This window comes from Petromyzon marinus, chromosome 48 (genome assembly GCF_048934315.1).
Source record: "Petromyzon marinus isolate PM22_M1 ecotype Great Lakes invasive population chromosome 48, UKy_Petmar_22M1.pri1.0, whole genome shotgun sequence".
Taxonomy (NCBI): Eukaryota; Metazoa; Chordata; class Hyperoartia; order Petromyzontiformes; family Petromyzontidae; genus Petromyzon; species Petromyzon marinus.
The window spans coordinates 2,607,810-2,626,008 of record NC_133714.1 but is presented as its reverse complement, the minus strand read 5'-3'; the positions used below and the strand labels follow the sequence as shown (position 1 = coordinate 2,626,008).

The following is an 18,199-nucleotide window of genomic DNA, read 5'->3' as shown; positions in this document are numbered from 1 at the left end:
GCGTTCTGACCCATACTGGACATCTGTGTAAACAAAAACTTCGTAGCTCATCGTATTTCCTCCGGTCTGCAAAAAAAAACATTAAAAAAATCTTATTCTGGACGCCTTCCGAAAATCCGCGAAAACCACGTGCCTCGCGCAACGCGTCTCCCCACCCCACGTGGTCCGCGAACGTAGTGGGTGGGGGGGGTGCTAGGGGGAAGGAGGGAGAGGTGTGTAATTAGCGTCACGTGACTCTCCCCCCCCAACGTGGGCGCACGCGCGATGAGTCACGTGGTAACAACGGCGGGGGGCGATGCGCGTCACGTGACTCCCTCCCCACCGTGGGCGCACGCGCGACGAGTCACGTGGTAACAACGGCGGAGGGGCGGGGGACCGGGCCATCATGGCGGCCTCCATGGAGGCCACGGACGTGGCGGCTCTCGCGGCTCGCCTGCGGGACGAGGCCGCCTCGCGCCTTGCGGACGCCGCCGCCACCGCCGCTGCCGCCGCCGGCGCGAGGGACCCGGGCGCCGCGGCCGCCGCGTGGAGGCCGCTACTGGGCACACTCCGGTCTCTGACGGCCGCTTTCGTTCACCCGGCGAACAGGTGCGGGTAACGGCATGGCTGGACTGCGGCCTGGTGCACTGTCATGGACCCCCCCCCCCTCCAGCGTGTCTAGCACAGAGCCCCCCTGACTTGTCTAGCACAGAGCCCCCCCCCTTACTTGTCTAGGACAGAGCCCCCCTTAACTTGTCTAGCACAGAGCCCCCCCTGACTTGTCTAGCACAGAGCCCCCCCCTGACTTGTCTAGCACAGAGCCCCCCTGGCTTGTCAACCACAGAGCCCCCCTTGGCTTGTCTACCACAGAGCCCCCCCCCGACTTGTGTAGCACAGAGCCCCCCCCCGACTTGTCTACCACAGAGCCCCCCCCCGACTTGTCTACCACAGAGCCCCCCCCCTGACTTGTCTACCACAGCCCCCCCTGACTTGTTAACCACAGAGCCCCCCCTGACTTGTTAACCACAGAGCCCCCCCCCTGACTTGTTAACCACAGAGCCCCCCCCCCCCTGACTTGTCTAGAACAGAGCCCACCCCTGGCTTGTCAACCACAGAGCCCCCCCTAACTTGTCTAGCACAGAGCCCCCCCTGGCTTGTCAACCACAGAGCCCCCCCTAACTTGTCTAGCACAGAGCCCCCCCTGACTTGTCAACCACAGAGCCCCCCCTGACTTGTCTACCACAGAGCCCCCCCCTAACTTGTCTAGCACAAAGCCCCCCCTGACTTGTCTAACACAGAGCCCCCCCTGACTTGTCTACCACAGAGCCCCCCTGACTTGTCTACCACAGAGCCCCCCCTGACTTGTCTACCACAGAGCCCCCCCCCCTGACTTGTCTCGCACCGTAGCCTCCCACCCCCGGCTTGTAATGGTTGAGAGGAGCAGCGCTTCAGAGATTGCATGCGAATCATTTTTTTTCTCCGTGATAATGAGAACTGTGCCCCGGTGATGTAGTCGCAGGGAGCCCACGCGTGGTGGCGCTGTGAAGCCGTCAACGTTACGAGGAGCAACAAAGTCAACTGCTGACTGCCCATTAGGGCTGAACGATTTGGGGAAAATATCCAATTGCGATTTTTCTGACAAGATATTGCGATTTGATTTGCGATTACATTTTTTAAAAGTCAAGCTTCAGTTCAATATGCACTGTGTAATAGATTTAAAACATGTGATGGAGCATTACCACGTGATACCATCAAAATATGAACTTCTCTATGTATTCTAATGCAAGGATGATAACTTGATATGAATTGCTTCCAACATGTATTTATTGAAATGTTTTAAGTTATATCGAACAATCAAACATAGAACAATTGTTAAGTTAAAGAAAGTTATAATAATGAAAATACAACAATTCCCATAAGAAAGTAATAGGACTTTTCAAATTGCAAATAATCGCAGCCTTTGCGATTTGCTAATCGCATTGTTTCAAATTGCGATTTCGATTTGAAATCGATTAATCGTTCAGCCCTATTAGGTAGCAACAAAGTCAACTGCTGACTGCCCATCAAGTACGCTGCATGGCGCCACCAAAGCAGTTCACCAGTGGACAGCCAATGCTGTTGAATGACTAACATTTTCCTAGACGTCCAATTTTAACATCGCTGTTCCAAAAGTCGGTTGCTCATGCCTACAACGTGCCACGCGAAATAAGAAAGAACGCGGGCTTAGATATGACACCTGTTAAGCCACATTGTAGAAGCCACGTTGATGCTGTGTTATAAGGGGAAGTCTTGGTCTTAAATGTTCGACTGGTTCTTTTTCTGAATTAAGCCTGCAAGTGTAGGTTCTGATTTAAAGCTTTCGTGACTGCAGGGATTCATATGCTTGGTTCTTTCGGTTAAGTCACGTAGAAGGGAAACAATAAAATAATAAAAATATAAAGCAATAAAATTCTCACGACGTTTCGACTGCAACACAAGCAATCATCATCAGGTGTGAAAACCACAGCAAGAAAATTTGAAAAAAGTGGCGGTGTTTTTAGCGTTAGAACCACGGAGAGCGATTTGGCAGTTATTCAGATGGACGAGTCCATCTATGTTCGGAAAAGAGGAGGGGGGAGACGAATATAATGGATGCGGTCTGAAAGCCACCGTAAGCGTGAACAATCAATTTAGACCTGAAATGGTTTATTACATCCTTCCAATGATTGCTAAGCCAGAACCATCTTCTCGGTTGAAATTGTCTCTGTGTTTGTATATGTGGGTAGCCTCATGAACGAATCTCTCATGGTAGCCAGATGTTTTGCAGAGAACCTGTCTTGGAGAAGTCAATGTCATGTGAGCCTACTGAATTATAACAGTGATCTGCCACGGCCGAGGTGTTGGTCCTACCGTGTTTTAGGTCTGCTTTGTGTTCACGGATGCGGTCCGAGACATGTCGTTTGGTTTCTCCAATGTAACTACTACCACAGAGGCAACTTAGTTTGTAGACTCCAGGGTACGGTATGTCCGGAATCACATATTTTACAGACGGAACCTGAAAGCCACCGTAAGCGTGAACAATCAATTTTGACCTGAAATGGTGTATTACATCCTTCCAATTATTGCTAAGCCAGAACCATCTTCTCGGTTGAAATTGTCTCTGTGTTTGTATATGTGGGTGGCCTCATGAACGAATCTCTCATGGTAGCCAGATGGTTTGCAGAGAACCTGTCTTGGAGAAGTCAATGTCATGTGAGCCTACTGAATTATAACAGTGATCTGCCACGGCCGAGGTGTTGGTCCTACCGTGTTTTAGGTCTGCTTTGTGTTCACGGATGCGGTCCGAGACATGTCGTTTGGTTTCTCCAATGTAACTACTACCACAAGAGGCAACTTAGTTTGTAGACTCCAGGGTACTGTATGTCCGGAATCACATATTTTACAGACGGAACCAGATCACGGATTTTATGTAATGTGTTGAATCGGACCTGGATCTTGTGTTTATTCAAGATTTTGGAGATCTTTTTTGTGATCTCCGCAATGTAGGGTAAAGTGATGGTTTTGAATGGCTCCTCAATAGGGTCCTTCTTCATGGTTGGAGTGATAGCTTTGCGGATTGTGTAGTCGGAGTAACCATTAGCCTTAAGAGCTTGGTGTACGTGCTTGAGTTCACTGGCTATGTGTTCCTGGTCGGATATGCATTGGGCTCTATGGTGCAGAGTCTTGATGAAGGAATTCTTCTGGGATGGATGGTGGTGGGAATCTGGTTTCAGGTAAGCATTCGTACGGGTAGCTTTCCTGTAGACAGAGTGGCTCATTGAACCATCAGGTCTCTTTTTTATTAGGACATCCAAAAAAGGTAGCTTGCCATGGAAGTTGAAAAAGATGGCAAGCTTGCCATCAGAAGAATTCCCTCATCAAGACTCTGCACCATAGAGCCCAATGCATATCTGACCAGGAACACATAGCCAGTGAACTCAAGCACGTACACCAAGCTCTTAATGCTAATGGTTACTCCGTGATCTGGTTCCGTCTGTAAAATATGTGATTCCGGACATACAGTACCCTGGAGTCTACAAACTAAGTTGCCTCTGTGGTAGTAGTTACATTGGAGAAACCAAACGACATGTCTCGGACTGCATCCGTGAACACAAAGCAGACCTAAAACACGGTAGGACCAACACCTTGGCCGTGGCAGATCACTGTTATAATTTCTGTAGGCTCACATGACATTGACTTCTCCAAGACAGAGGTTCTCTGCAAGCCATCTGGCTACCATGAGAGATTCGTTCATGACGCTATCCACATATACAAACACAGAGACAATTTCAACCGAGAAGATGGATTCTGGCCTAGCAATCATTGGAAGGATTTGATAAACCATTTCGGGTCTTAATTGATTGACCACGCTTACGGTGGCTTTCAGACCGCATCCATTATTTTTCGTCTCCCCCCTCCTATTTTCCGAACATAGATGGACTCGTCCATCTGAACAAACTGCCAAATCGCTCTCCGTGGTGCTAACGTTAAAAAAAAACGCCACTTTTTTCAAATTTTCTTGCTGTGGTTTTCACACCTGATGATGATTGCTTGTGTTGCAGTTGAAACGTTGTGATCATTTTATTTTATATTTTTTATTATTTTATTGTTTCCCCTCTACGTGGTGACTTTACCGAAAGAACCAAGAATATGAGTGTAGGTTCGTTTCTAGTTTTGTTTGTCTTTCAATTTTTGGTTTTGTTGCTTTGTTTTAACCTTTTAGATTTTTTAAACCAAACCGTGATTTTAACCCAAGTACATCCTTGCGAATGAGACCATGTTTCTTGTATTAATGGGTTGTTTCCACCTCCTGGTGAAATACAAGTTCCACTACGTATATCATATTGAGGAATAACCCGTACATTCAAACACTGTGTACTTGATACGAATTCCGCGCCATCCCTAAGATGCTTGTTCCATGGCGAGATCGCTGTCATTGACATGGCGCTTCTGGTGGCGACGTAACGATGGCAGCAGGTGAAGTGTAATTTATTGTGATCAGGTGTAAGCTGTCTTGAAAGCAGCACTTGTCTGGTTTGAGAACGATGCACATTTGACATTTAATCCCACCCTTAAAAAAACCCATCCGAACGCCAAAAATCTCCTCCTAAAAGGCCACGGTATCGGCCAGTGTACACTCACCCCCTCGGGGTTTTATCCTATTTCATTTCAGCACCTCGTGCGTTCCCCCGACTTTTGGGTACCTCGGCTGTTTTGGAATGTGGCTTGAGTGGCCCTTGCGGCTTAAACGGTTGGCGCTTCCTCTTGTCCCATTGGTCATTAGGCACCTTTTAGTCTTTCAGCTCTGGCCAGTTAACGTTCCGCAGGTGAGGGCGACATGCACCCGCCCCGCGCCCCGAACTCTGCTGCGGTCTAGCGTTTCACTCGGGAGACGGGCTGCCGCTTTCGTTGTGAGGAATTCAAAACAAGCCTTCCCGTGTCCACGTTTAACCCTTTAACCTTTTGTTTTTCCTCAACGCGAGCGCGCACACACCACACATTCACCGTTCGGACATTCTCCATCGGTCGTCGTGTCATTCGTCCGGAAAAAAGGCCATTGCCGAGTCTCGAGGCTCTCCTTAAGGAGCGTCTCGGTAAGATTGCGACGGTTTGCACGTTCGAGGAAATCGGGAGCGTTTGGGGGGAAAAAAATTGCACGCATGTGAAATGACCACCGCTCGCATCTCTTCATGCGCACGTTTCATGAGCAATGGGAAACCGGTGGATTCGGTGAAACCTATATAACTAGATATTTATTTATATTTTACCAGGTAAGGCCCACTGAGCTATATAGCTCGTTTTCAGAAGCGACCTGGTCACACATCATAGCTCAAAGAAGTGGCTTATCAATGTGGAAATTTATAATCGCTAAATACTCGAAACGCATGTTTCTAAATGTGGAGGGAAAAACCGGAGGACCTGAAGAGAAATTCACGCAACCACATGGAGAGAAAGAAACATACAAACTCCAAATATACAGGCTGTCAAAGGTCGGGATCGAACCTGCGACCTCCTGTAAACCTGGCGAGGCAGTTAACATCTCCTAGCCACCGCGGCACCAAAACGACGCATGCGTCAGAATAACTGTTACAAGGTCCGTACAGTTAGGTTCACGAACCGACTTGCTGTACTGCCCGGCTCCTGGCCACGTCGCAAGCCCAGGCGGGTTTGGGAGTTTCACAAATCTCCACGATCCACTTGCCTCCAAAAGTGCTGGACTATGGACAAGGCGTGCACCACCACGATCTTTCCTCGGCGTTCACCACCACGATCTTTCCTCGGCGTTCACCACCACGATCTTTCCTCGACGTTCACCACCACGATCTTTCCACGGCGTTCACATCCGTAATTACCCTTACTATAACGACGTCATTTCAATCCATCATCCAACTGGGCGGTGAATAAATTGAGCAACAATTTATACGTGAAGTTAACTGCGGGTTTTTTTTTTTAACAGAGAGTCTGTTGCCAGTGATAGGAATGTGCAATTTCCACCACTGCTTCAGGGCTTTCCGGCAGAGTTGAGTGACGCACCATGCTCGTTTGAGAAGGGAGATACTTTGTCTCTATGTTGGGTAATACTAGTTCACTGGAGATAATTTGTTTTGGGCATCTCATGAGAAGAAGCGTTAATAACTGATAAGAAGAATCGCCTCGCTAGGGAAGTGCGATTGGAAGAGGCGTATACGAACGCGATCGGCAAGATACGATGATGGTGTCGGGTGAAAAGTGTAATTCATATAATGACAATTAGAAGTACCAGTGCATGTACTTGTGGAACAGTTTAGTCGATCTACTGCTGGATGAGGGCCTCCCCGCGCCGTGCGGGTTGTGGCGTTTATTTGATCGTTTCGATTATTGTTTGTCATGCCGGTCAGCGTGGATTGGTGACGGCCGGGGATCGAGGGTGTAGACGCGGTGGCATGGGCACGGTTTGGCTACGTACGGTGCGAAAGAAGTTCAACACACACATACAGAATAAAAAAAACACACACACAAAGCTGTGCAGCGCAAGACCACGTAGAGCACAGGACCTAAGTCATTTGAATGTGTCTCATTGGAGAGGCCACAGTCTCGCAATGGGATTTGCCGAATGAAGGAATGCACTTCACCACTCTAGATAAATACCAGGGCGTTTTTCCTTCTCGAATGTAAGATGGATTCATCATCATCATCAAATATTTATTAAAACCAGGTGGAGCCCAGTGTGAACAAAAGTATTTTTTCAACGGAGACCTGGCTCCGTAACGTTACACAACGCTTATAAACAAAATTCACAACAATGAACAATATTCATCCATCGACACGGTTTAACAGCAATAAACAATACAGCAGTGTAACGTTTAAAAGCGTAATTCATTTCCAGTACGGTAATGGGCATTTTAGCTTGGGCACACACGGTACAGTACAAAAAGCACGCGCATTCGTAGTAACCAAGGAACAATTGCTCGATAAAAGTTGACTGCAAAGCAATGGAGGAGTTATTAAATTTGTTAAGAAGGACGTAAATGCGTTTTTTTTTCATCTACGAACAGAATTACATCAAAACATTTTCAAATGATTGTATTCGCTCTTGGGACGGTACACGCATTTTGAAGGCTTGTGTGAATTTGCTGCTTGTAAGCAAAATCGCACCTGGAATGCACCCTAGCTCGTCGGGTCCTCAGAAGCCAAGCAGGTTCGAGCCTGGATAGTGCTTGGATGGGCGACACCATGCACACGACGAGTTGTCAAAGAGCTATGTGGCCCAAGTGATGTTCAAGCAGAGGGTCATTTTTTTAACCATTTTGTAAGAGGGATGTACGTGGTTTTTTTTTCATGTGTTGGAAAATGACGTCAACACATGCTCAAATGATTATATTTATTCTTGGGACAGTACAAGTATTTTGAGACGAATATTAAAAATGTTGACTCTCTCGCCAGGTATGCTGGAGGTCGTGGGTTTCGATCACGACCTTGATGCCTGCTGCTGTATATTTGGAGTTTGCGTGTTCTTCCTGTGGTCCCGTGGATTTTTCTCCGAGTCCTCCGGTTTTTCCCTCCACATTTAGGGTTGACATATGTTTAGAGTTTTTGCCTGTTTCAAATGTCCACGTGATAAGCCACTCTGTTGAGCTATCATTTGTGGCCAGGTCGCTTCTGAAAAAGAGCTATATGGCTCGGTGGGCCTTAACTTTGTAAAATAAGAATAGTTTAGTTTGTATGTCTGCACTCCCGCATCCTTGCTTTACGCCTTCACAAACTCGCATTAACCAGAATGGCGAAGTATGGTCAAATAACCCCCACGACACTCACGATATGGGTTGGCCCTCATTCAGCAGCGGAAAGTCAAAACAGACTGGGCACATACACATTGCGCATGGGCTACCGGACGAAACTTGCCAGCGCGTACGCAGCGGACGGAATAAACGATCTCGGTTATTGAATCGAATCGTGAAAATCGAACCGTGAAAGGCTCATCTTAACCCTGAACTGCAAGCGAGCGCAATGTTTGAGGTGTTGTATGTACGTTGTATATATGTAAGTTTAACTTCACCATATGCAGCAAACCGTGGTACTCGGAGGTGCGAAACGTTGTGAGAATATTGTGTTATTTTATTTTATCAATTTATTATTTTATTCTCATTCTACGTGACTTTACCGAAAGAACCAAAGAAGACGAAATGCAGTCTTCAAGAAATGAGTTCTCAATCTTGATTTAAAAGTGAATAGCTCGAGTTTCTTCCTAACATCGGAAGGAAGAGCGTTCCATCCGGCTGCAGATCGTCTTTGTTTGATGGCCAGCCAAAAGCCGCTGCCGGGATCGCCACTGACAATAAGTGCGTAGATTGATCGGGATTACGTGCGAAATCAACAAATCGTACAGATGGACAGACTCGGTGGTGGCTGCACACAGAGTTGGTCCGGGGCTCCACCGAACCATCCTGTGCTGGCCCCCCTCCGCCACCCGTTGTTGTGGAACGGGGCAGGGTGGGTGGGTGGGGGGGGGCGACGGCGGGCGCGGGCAGACAGCGGGGACATGGGTGAAGGGACGCGCATCGAGCCGCGTCGGCGCTGTTCTACCGCGTCGGCGCGGAGATCGCTCGGCGTGCCCGCGTCCACGCCGCCGCGCCCGTCTTCAGACCGCTGGCGCTGTCTGTCAGTCGGAAGCCGGTGTCTGTTGCGCGAGCACTTGCCGTGCGACGTGCCCCTGACACTGTTTACGCCTCGCGGCCGGGGGCGGCGTTAACACTCGAACGTGACGGCGCCCAACGAGACGTGGAAGCGAAAACTCGTGGGGGGTGGGGTGGTAGGTCGGGGGGAGGGGTGGGGGCAAGCCGGGGGTGGGGGGTCGGTCTGGGGATGGGGACCGTGAAGGGACACCGCCTCCGGCGCTCGGCGCGTAAAAGCCGCGAATGCGGAGGTCGAGAGGTCATCCCGGCCGTCGCCATTGATGCCTCCGCACCTCGCCGTCGCTTCCCTGTGATGGGTCCCCGACCTGCAACCAAGTTGGCTTGGACTCGACAGGTAGAGGTGGCAGACCCGTAGCTACCTTCTCGCGCCAGTGATGGTGAATTGTCCTCCACTAGAGGGGGCTCTGGATGGCCACAATAGAGGGGAATTCTAGTGTCAAGTCTTGCACGCCGCTCAGAATTCTTGGAAGAAGACAGAGGTGGGAGTAGCCACACTTTACCCCACCACTTGGGTCCTGCCAATCGACTAACTGTGCTGTACCCATTCAGACCGCTTCGTATGAATGGATCGCCAGTCCAGTGCGTGGGTGACCGTTGCAACCACGGCGGCATTCCTCGCATGCTATTCCTGTCAAATTGTATCGGAAACGAGTGGATTGGTTGATCGTCGAACGAAGAAGGTCACCGCCATCGCGAAGCTTTCAGATGCCCTCCCGCGGCTGTCTGGAACGCTCTTCCTGCCTCCGGAAGCCACTGCGAGCTGTGCACTCTTAAATAATCTCCACTGAAAACTCATTTCTTCAGGACTCCTTTTTTGTGTTCAGTTTGTTGTCTTTCCCCCCCGCGCCTTCGGTAAGCGCGGTTGGCTACGTACAGTGCGAAAGAAGTTCAACATACGTACGCAGATGGCGCGTGTTCGCGGTGCTGCGTGACCCGGCGCGCGGCGAGCGTGCCGCCACCCCGGCTCGCTCTGCTTGTTCACCGACCCCTCGCCCTGTCTCTCTCCCCCTCTCTCCGCCACCGCTGGCGTGCGACGGCGAAGGGAAGCGGCGGAGCCGGCGCTGTTCGACTGCCTTGGTCAGCTGCTGGGGGCCGTGACGGCGCCCGTCCGAGCGGGCGGCGCCGGCGCGGGGTCCGACCGGCCGGAGCTCGAGGTGGCCGGCGAGTGCTTCCGCTGCCTCCGCAACGCGTGCGTGCAGTGCCCCGCCAACCAGCGCCGTGTCCGGTGAGCCCTCGCCCGGCACCGTGCGGCGCGCCCGGCGGGTGCCGCCGTGGCCGGTGCTGCCGGGTTGTCGCGGCCGTTGTCCGTGATGGTGTGTGTCTTTGTGCGTGTCTGTGATGGTGTGTGTCTGTGTTTGTGTCTGTGATGTGTGTCTTTGTGTGTCTGTCTTTGTGTCTCAAGGTGCACATGGCCTGGCACAAGCGTCGTGGTGACGTCACCGCCATTTCGAGGCGAATGGCGGTTGTTGTTGTTGTCTTTGTGTGTATCTTTGTGTTGGTGATGGGGTGTGTCTTTTTTGTGTCTGTGTGTGGGTCTGTCTTTGTGTGTGGGTCTGTCTTTGTGTGTGTGTCTGTGTGTGTGTGTCGGTCTTTGTGCGCGTCTTTGTTTTTGTGTCTGTGATAGTGTGTGTTTTTGTCTTTGTGTCTACAGTGAGGGAAAAAAGTATTTCATCCCCTGCTGATTTTGTACGTTTGCCCACTGACAAAGAAATGATCAGTCTACAGTTTTAATGGTAGGCTTATTTGAACAGTGAGAGACAGAATAACAACAAAAAAATCCAGAAAAATGCATGTCAAAAATGTTATACATTTATTTGCATTTTAATGAGGGAAATGAGTATTTGACCCCCTCTCAATCAGAAAGATTTTTGGCTCCCAGGTGTCTTTTATACAGGTAACGAGCTGAGATTAGGAGCACACTCTTAAAGGAAGTGATCCTAATCTCAGCTTGTTACCTGTATAAAAGACACCTGTCCACAGACGCAATCAATCAATCAGATTCCAAACTCTCCACCATGGCCAAGACCAAAGAGCTCTCCAAGGATATCAGGGACAAAATTGTAGACCGACACAAGGCTGGAATGGGCTACAAGACCATTGCCAAGCAGCTTGGTGAGAAGGTGACAACAGTTGATGCGATTATTCGGAAATGGAAGAAACACAAAAGAACTGTCAATCTCCCTCGGCCTGAGGCTCCATGCAAGATCTCACCTCGTGGAGTTGCAATGATCATGAGAACGGTGAGGAATCAGCCCAGAACTACACGGGAGGATCTTGTCAATGATCTCAAGTCAGCTGGGACCATAGTCACCAAGAAAACAATTGATAACACACTACGCCGTGAAGGACTGAAATCCTGCAGCGCCCGCAAGGTCCCCCTGCTCAAGAAAGCACATATACATGCCTGTCTGAAGTTTTCCAATGAACATCTGAATGATTCAGAGTACAACTGGGTGAAAGTGTTGTGGTCAGATGAGACCAAAATGGAGCTCTTTGGCATCAACTCAACTCGCTGTGTTTGGAGGAGGAGGAATGCTGCCTATGAGCCCAAGAACACCATCCCCACCGTCAAACATGGAGGTGGAAACATTATGATTTGGGGGTGTTTTTTTTGCTAAGGGGACAGGACAACTTCACCGCATCAAAGGGACGATGGACGGGGCCATGTACCATCAAATCTTGGGTGAGAACCTCCTTCCCTCAGCCAGAGCATTGAAAATGGGTCGTGGATGGGTATTCCAGCATGACAATGACCCAAAACACACGGCCAATGCAACAAAGGAGTGGCTCAAGAAGAAGCACATTAAGGTCCTGGAGTGGCCTAGCCAGTCTCCAGACCTTAATCCCATAGAAAATCTGTGGAGGGAGCTGAAGGTTCGAGTTGCCAAACGTCAGCCTCGAAACCTTAATGACTTGGAGAAGATCTGCAAAGAGGAGTGGGACAAAATCCCTCCTGAGATGTGTGCAAACCTGGTGGCCAACTACAAGAAACGTCTGACCTCTGTGATTGCCAACAAGGGTTTTGCCACCAAGTACTAATTCATGTTTTACAGAGGGGTCAAATACTTATTTCCCTCATTAAAATGCAAATGAATTTATAACATTTTTGACATGCGTCAAATAAACCTACCATTAAAATTACAGACTGATCATTTTTTTGTCAGTGGACAAACGTACAAAATCAGCAGGGGATCAGATACTTTTTTCCCTCACTGTATGTGTGTGTGCCACTAAGAGGTGGGGCCTTACCATCAGCCCCACCAAAACTAAGCACCTGCCTTTGTATTTTGTACCATCGGACACTCCACCCCCACAACTCCCAATCGGTGATGGGGCAGTTGTGGAGAGAGTGGAGAGTTTCCCATACCTGGGCAGTGTGCTTATGACTGGCTCCAGTTTAACAGCTGAGGTCTCACTCCGAATCAGTCGAGCGGCAATATCTTTTCATCGGTTGCGTAACGCTGTGTGGAAGCTACCTGGTCTGTCGCTCCGCACTAAGCTTCAGGTCTTCTCGGCCACGGTCATTCCCTCCCTTCTCTACGCTTGCGAAACGTGCACCCCCCTAATGGAACATCTTCGCCGGTTAGAAACATTTAGGCTGGCCTGCCTACGATCCATCCTGGGTTTAACCAGACTGGATTGTGTGAGGAGCTCACAAATCCTTGAAAGATCTGGGCAGGGTCCCATCGGTGAGCTCCTCCGGCAGGCAAGGCTGCGATGGCTGGGTCATGTAGCCCGCATGCCCAGCCACCGCATGCCGAAACAGCTTTTGTTTGGCCGGATTGAGGGGGCTAAGCGGGTGCGGCACGGGCTAGAGAAGAGATGGAGTGATGTGGTACAGGAGGACGTGGAGCTGAGTGGACTTGCCGATGACTGGTACCAGCGGTGTCAAGATCGGCCTCTGTGGAGGAGGCTCGTGAAGGATGCTACTGGGCAGTTGGAGGCAGTCGCCCTCCAACAACAACGGAGGGCGGAGGAGCGACGTTCAGAACAACGAGCGGAGCGCCGGGTGGCTAAAGCACAGCAGGTTGGCACAGTAGGGGGCACAGGTGGTGCATCAGCCAGTCATCTCAGTCAGTCGACCCGTGGCACCTGGGTCTGCCCAGTGACCTCCTGCCAGCGGGCGTTCGACACTTCACGTGGCCTCACGGTGCACATAGCCTGGCACAAGCGTCGTGGTGACGTCACCGCCACTTAGTGGCGAATGGCGGTTGAAGTTGTTGTTGTTGTCTTTGTGTGTGTGTGTGTGTGAGCCTGTCTTTGTGTACCTTTGTGTGTCTGTGAAAGCGTGTTTTTGTCTTTGTGTCTATGTGTTTGTGTCCGTCTTTATCTTTTGTGGAGCGGTAATGTGTTGGTTAGCATGCTGCGCTCCGAACCCGGTAACCCGACTTCGATTCCCGCTCATGGCCAACACCGGTGACGATTATCTAAACCTGTTGTGGGCTTCCCCTAGGTCGACTCGGCCTCAAATGGGTACCTGGTGTGATGTGTAAACATCACCATTGGGGAGACAAAGGCGGCCGGCCGTGGTGCTGGCCACCCACCCCCTCGTGTGCCGTGCCGGCCTTCATAAGTACTTGCCAACAGCACTTGTACTAACAGCATGTTTAGGCTACACGGGGGATCTTTGTCTATGTTGTTTATGTGTAGGCGCCGTGGTGTGTGTGTCTTATGTGCCCTGTGTGTGTGTGTGTGATATGCTCTGTGTGTGCGTGTGATGTGCTCCGTGCGTGCCTGGTGTACATGCTGTTAGGCCGGCATGTGCTTACCACCCTGTCTTGTGTTGCGCAGGGAGGCCGGGCTGATCACCGCTGTGGCACAGCTGCTACTTGCGTTTCCACCGCCTCCGTCTGCCCCGGATGAGCCGTACTTCACCGGTGGGCGAGCGAGCGGTCGTGTTCGCGACACCAACGCATTTGAAACATCTCGCGGGTTCCCATTTGCTACGTCGGCGTATATCGCGTGCACGCTCATGGTCGGTGTTTTTTTGTCTGTCGTTTCCTTCCCGTCCTGCCGTCGCGACAGCGGCGCGCTGCTGCCTGCAGGTGCTCGGCAACGTCGCGGCCGGGAACACGGACACGCGGGAGGCGGTGTGGGCCGCCACCTACCCCCAGCTCTACCTGTACGTGACGTTGTCGTCCCGGTCCACGCGGTCGCGGTTCGTAGGTTCGCTGTCGTCGCAGGACGCAGCCCGGCTCCGGCGTCGGCCTGAGCGGTCAAACCGACGGGGAGCCGGCGTCGCCCGTTGTTTCGCAACAGCGTCTCGGGGCAGGATGGGCCTCGTCAGCAGTCAACGAAGCGTGTATTTTTTTTTAGTCGGTGACCAGGTGTTGACCCGCAGCCACGCCGGCCCCGCACAATGCGCATACGTTGAGATTATTTCGCACCGTACGTGGCCAACCTGTGCGAATCGGAGGTGCGGCTCCACCGAGCTGGCACTGGACAAGGTGACTGCGGGGGCCACCGGGGCCGGATGGGGACCAGATGGAACCAGATGGGGCATCTGGGATCGCCGGAGCTGCGTGAGGACAGGTGCAGACTGTGACGCGTGTTGTGGAATTGGAGGAGGAGGGATGGTTGTTTTACTGGGTGGACCAGGTGGAGGACCGATAGCGCTGACCAGTTGCAGACAATTTCGCTGTGCCCCGGCTCGGGCCAAGTACGCATAGGCCCCAAGCAGGAGTGAGATCGTGCTCCGTCGCACACGCAGAGCGAGAGTACCGCGCGAGCGAACGATCGTCGATCGCGACACGCATTCAGTGGCACGAGCGGTCAAGTTTCCGCCCGTGCTGCACGCTTAACCCTTTGACCTTCGCCTCTGACCGTCGCAGGAAGTTCCTGCAGTGTGGCGACGCGAAGACGCTGGACTACAGCTGCATGGCGCTGCACACGTGCGCGGGCCCCTCCCAGGTGGCGCGCCTAGCGTGCGACCCCCCGGGGGTGCTCATCGCTCGCGCGCTGCTCGCGCTGTGCTCCCGCCCGCACCTGGAGTGGCCGTGAGTGTCTCCGCGTACCCGTGGCCCCACCCCCACCCACCCCCCCCCCCCCCCCCCCCCCCGCGGAGGTTACCGTTGCTGCACGGCGACACGTTGCGCGTGCGTTTTGGCTCGAAACGTTTTTTTTTTTGTTGGCTTGAAACGTTTTGGTTGGGCGGTCGGGGACGTGACGTGGTCGCCTTGGGTAGGTACCGATGCGTGTCCCGGTGTGGGCCGCCCGAAGCCGAAGGAGGCGCGGCGACGTCCGTTAGACGCGACGAGGCTTTGGGCAGAAAAGCTCCGCTAGGGCGGGGGTGGGGTTGGGTCGAAACGGCCCTGTGAGTCCCCCGCCCTCAGGGTTGGAGAGCTCGCGAGAAAGGTTCAGTGTGCTCCGCTGGCACATGTAATCACTCGTCAGTTGGCCAGTGAACGCCTTCATATGTAGAGGAGCGCGGAGCTCGGGCAATTGTTGACGCCCGCTCACCTCGTGGCTGCCTTCCCGTTTGCCTGTTGTCCCTCGTGCTCCCGAGTCGTTCTCTCTTTTTCGAGCGTGTTTGGCTAAGTTCTGTGCGATAAAAGTTCTACATACACAACACACGAGGGCGAATGCCGTGCTCCGTGTCGCCCCGGTAGCATCTTGGTTGTTCCTTGTAGCTCCTATCCTGTTTGTCTCGCGGGCCTCTGTGTCCAGTGGTGAACCTGGGTGAGTACGATGCAAGAATGCTCGTGACGGATCGTCCAATATAATCACAAATTACGGCCCTTTTATATATATATATTTTTCATATGTGCACATGTATTCGTATGTGCAGTTCAGGATGCTTACGGATTATAAGTCGGTGCAAGTGTACAAAAGCTTGCGTTTTTTTGCGGTCTGGCGTTTGCAGGCTGCTGATGGTGACGGAGCGCTTCCTCAAGTCCTCGACTCTTCTGGCACAGCTGTACGAACACCTGGACCTCAAGCTGAGGTGACGGCGCCGTCAAGTTGAACGGACGTCACCGCGGTCTCTCTCTCTCTCTCGCTCTCTCTCGAGTTCCTCGCCCGGAATAAACCCACCGGAGGCCACCCGAGCCGTGACCCCGCGTCGCCGCGCTCGTGTTCCCAGGCTGACGCTGCTGGACCTGCTCCTCGCGAGTCTGGCCGAGGAGTCCCCGTCGGCTTTTGCGGAGGCGACGACCCCCGCGCCGGCGCCGTTCCTCATGCGGCTGGCCGACGAGCTGCGCGCGACGGGGCCGGCGGTGCTGAGACTGGCGTCGCTCTGCGCCGAGGCCGCCGCTGGCGACGAGGCGAGTTGGGAGGTCGTCTCGTCGGGTCTTCGTCTTCGCCAGCGTTATTGAGCGCAGGCCAAACGGCACAAACCTCCCACCCCCCCCCCCCCACGCATCCAGCAGCTAAACATCGCGATAAGCAGGCACGCCGGATAGATGAGAGGCGTGGCGTAGCACGTGGAGTGTGCAGGCGGTGCAGCTTCAGCCGCCGCTCACGTGGCCAGAGTAGCGGCTCTTGCCTGGCCGTCAAAAAAAGAGACGGTCGCGCCCCACATTGCGCGCTTTCAGATGCGCCGTTGCGGCCGTCTGGAACGCCCTTGCTCCTTCCAATATTAGGAAGCCACTGGTGCTGTGCACTTTTAAATCGTCTAGGTTGAAAACTCATTTCCTTAGAACTGCTTTTTGTGTTTAGTTTGTTGTCCTTCCTCCACGCCTCCGATGAGCGCGGTTGGCTACGTACGGTGCGAAAGAAGTTCAACGCACGTACAGACAAATGGGAGTACCCGATAATAACGATGACCGGAAGTTATTTCTGCACAAGGGGAACGGTGTGCTTAGAAGGAAAACCTCGCCCCCCCTTGTCGACGGAAACGGATGACGATGATGCCCGTAACAGGGTCGCCGTACCTGATGGGCATCTGGATCAACAATCATGGCAACTAACGTCGGTTGTGGGGGCGGCGCGTGGGCGGGGGGGGTGAGTCCGAGCGCGTGCGACGGTGTCCCCGTGCGACGGTTCCCCCGTGCGACGGTGTCCCCGTGCGACGGTTCCCCCGTGCGACGGTTCCCCCGTGCGACGGTGTCCCCGTGCGACGGTTCCCCCGTGCGACGGTTTCCCCGTGCGACGGTTTCCCCGTAAGCGACGGTGTCCCCGTGTGACGGTTCCCCCGTGTGACGGTTTCCCCGTGCGACGGTTCCCCCGTGCGACGGTTCCCCCGTGCGACGGTTTCCCCGTGCGACGGTTTCCCCGTAAGCGACGGTGTCCCCGTGTGACGGTTCCCCCGTGCGACGGTGTCCCCGTGCGACGGTTCCCCCGTGCGACGGTGTCCCCGTGCGACGGTTTCCCCGTGCGACGGTTTCCCCGTGCGACGGTTTCCCCGTGCGACGGTTTCCCCGTGCGACGGTTTCCCCGTGCGACGGTTTCCCCGTGCGACGGTTTCCCCGTGCGACGGTTTCCCCGTGCGACGGTTTCCCCGTGCGACGGTGTCCCCGTGCGACGGTTCCCGCGCGCGCGTCCGCCGCTGTCGTCATCGCCGTCGTCTTCTCTCCGGCAGGAGGCCCTGCTCGTGGCGAGGACGCTGTCCGTGCTGTGCGAGGCGACCTCCGAAGCGCGCGGAGACTCGTGCCTGCGCGACCACCCCACCCTGCTCGCCGCCGCCGTCGGTGAGTTTGCTGCCCCGCCGAGTGCCGGGCCGCGGCGGCACCCCCCCCCCCCCCCCCCCCATAGGAGGTCGTGGGTTTGAATTCTGACGTTGACGCCTGTATATTTGGAGTTAGCGCCCCACTGAGCTATGTAGCTCTTTTTTCAGACGGCGAAGTAGCTCGCCATTACGTGGAAATTCATAGCAGCCAAAACACTCCAAACGCAGGCCGATTCTAAACGTGGAGGGAAAAACCGGAAGGCGCGGAGAAATATTCACGTGACCACGGGGAGAAAGAGAGACGCGAACGCACAGCAGGGCGTCAGGGTTGGGATCGAACCCACGACCTCCATACTAGGCGAGGGAGTTAACATCTCGCTACCACAGCACCACACTCCACAGTGGTCGTCCACTCAGATGCTTT

The 18,199-nt window shown here is 53.1% G+C and overlaps 1 protein-coding gene across 3 annotated transcripts in view; it reads left to right on the top strand.

Moving 5' to 3' along the window:
* The first annotated feature begins 262 nt into the window (after positions 1 to 262).
* ATXN10 (ataxin 10) overlaps positions 263 to 18,199 on the top strand; it is a 66,913-nt gene continuing 48,976 nt past the window's right edge. Inside the window, exons 1-8 of one of the 3 annotated variants that reach the window (XM_076074458.1) lie at positions 263 to 588; positions 10,213 to 10,395; positions 13,962 to 14,047; positions 14,196 to 14,292; positions 15,002 to 15,166; positions 16,033 to 16,113; positions 16,252 to 16,432; positions 17,689 to 17,797. In XM_076074458.1, coding sequence (XP_075930573.1) covers positions 386 to 588; positions 10,213 to 10,395; positions 13,962 to 14,047; positions 14,196 to 14,292; positions 15,002 to 15,166; positions 16,033 to 16,113; positions 16,252 to 16,432; positions 17,689 to 17,797 — 1,105 coding nt within the window. In that variant the 5' untranslated portion in view covers positions 263 to 385. The remainder of the gene's footprint in view (positions 589 to 10,212; positions 10,396 to 13,961; positions 14,048 to 14,195; positions 14,293 to 15,001; positions 15,167 to 16,032; positions 16,114 to 16,251; positions 16,433 to 17,688; positions 17,798 to 18,199) is intronic. The other 2 variants (XM_076074457.1, XM_032972530.2) reach the window with 2 other exon arrangements.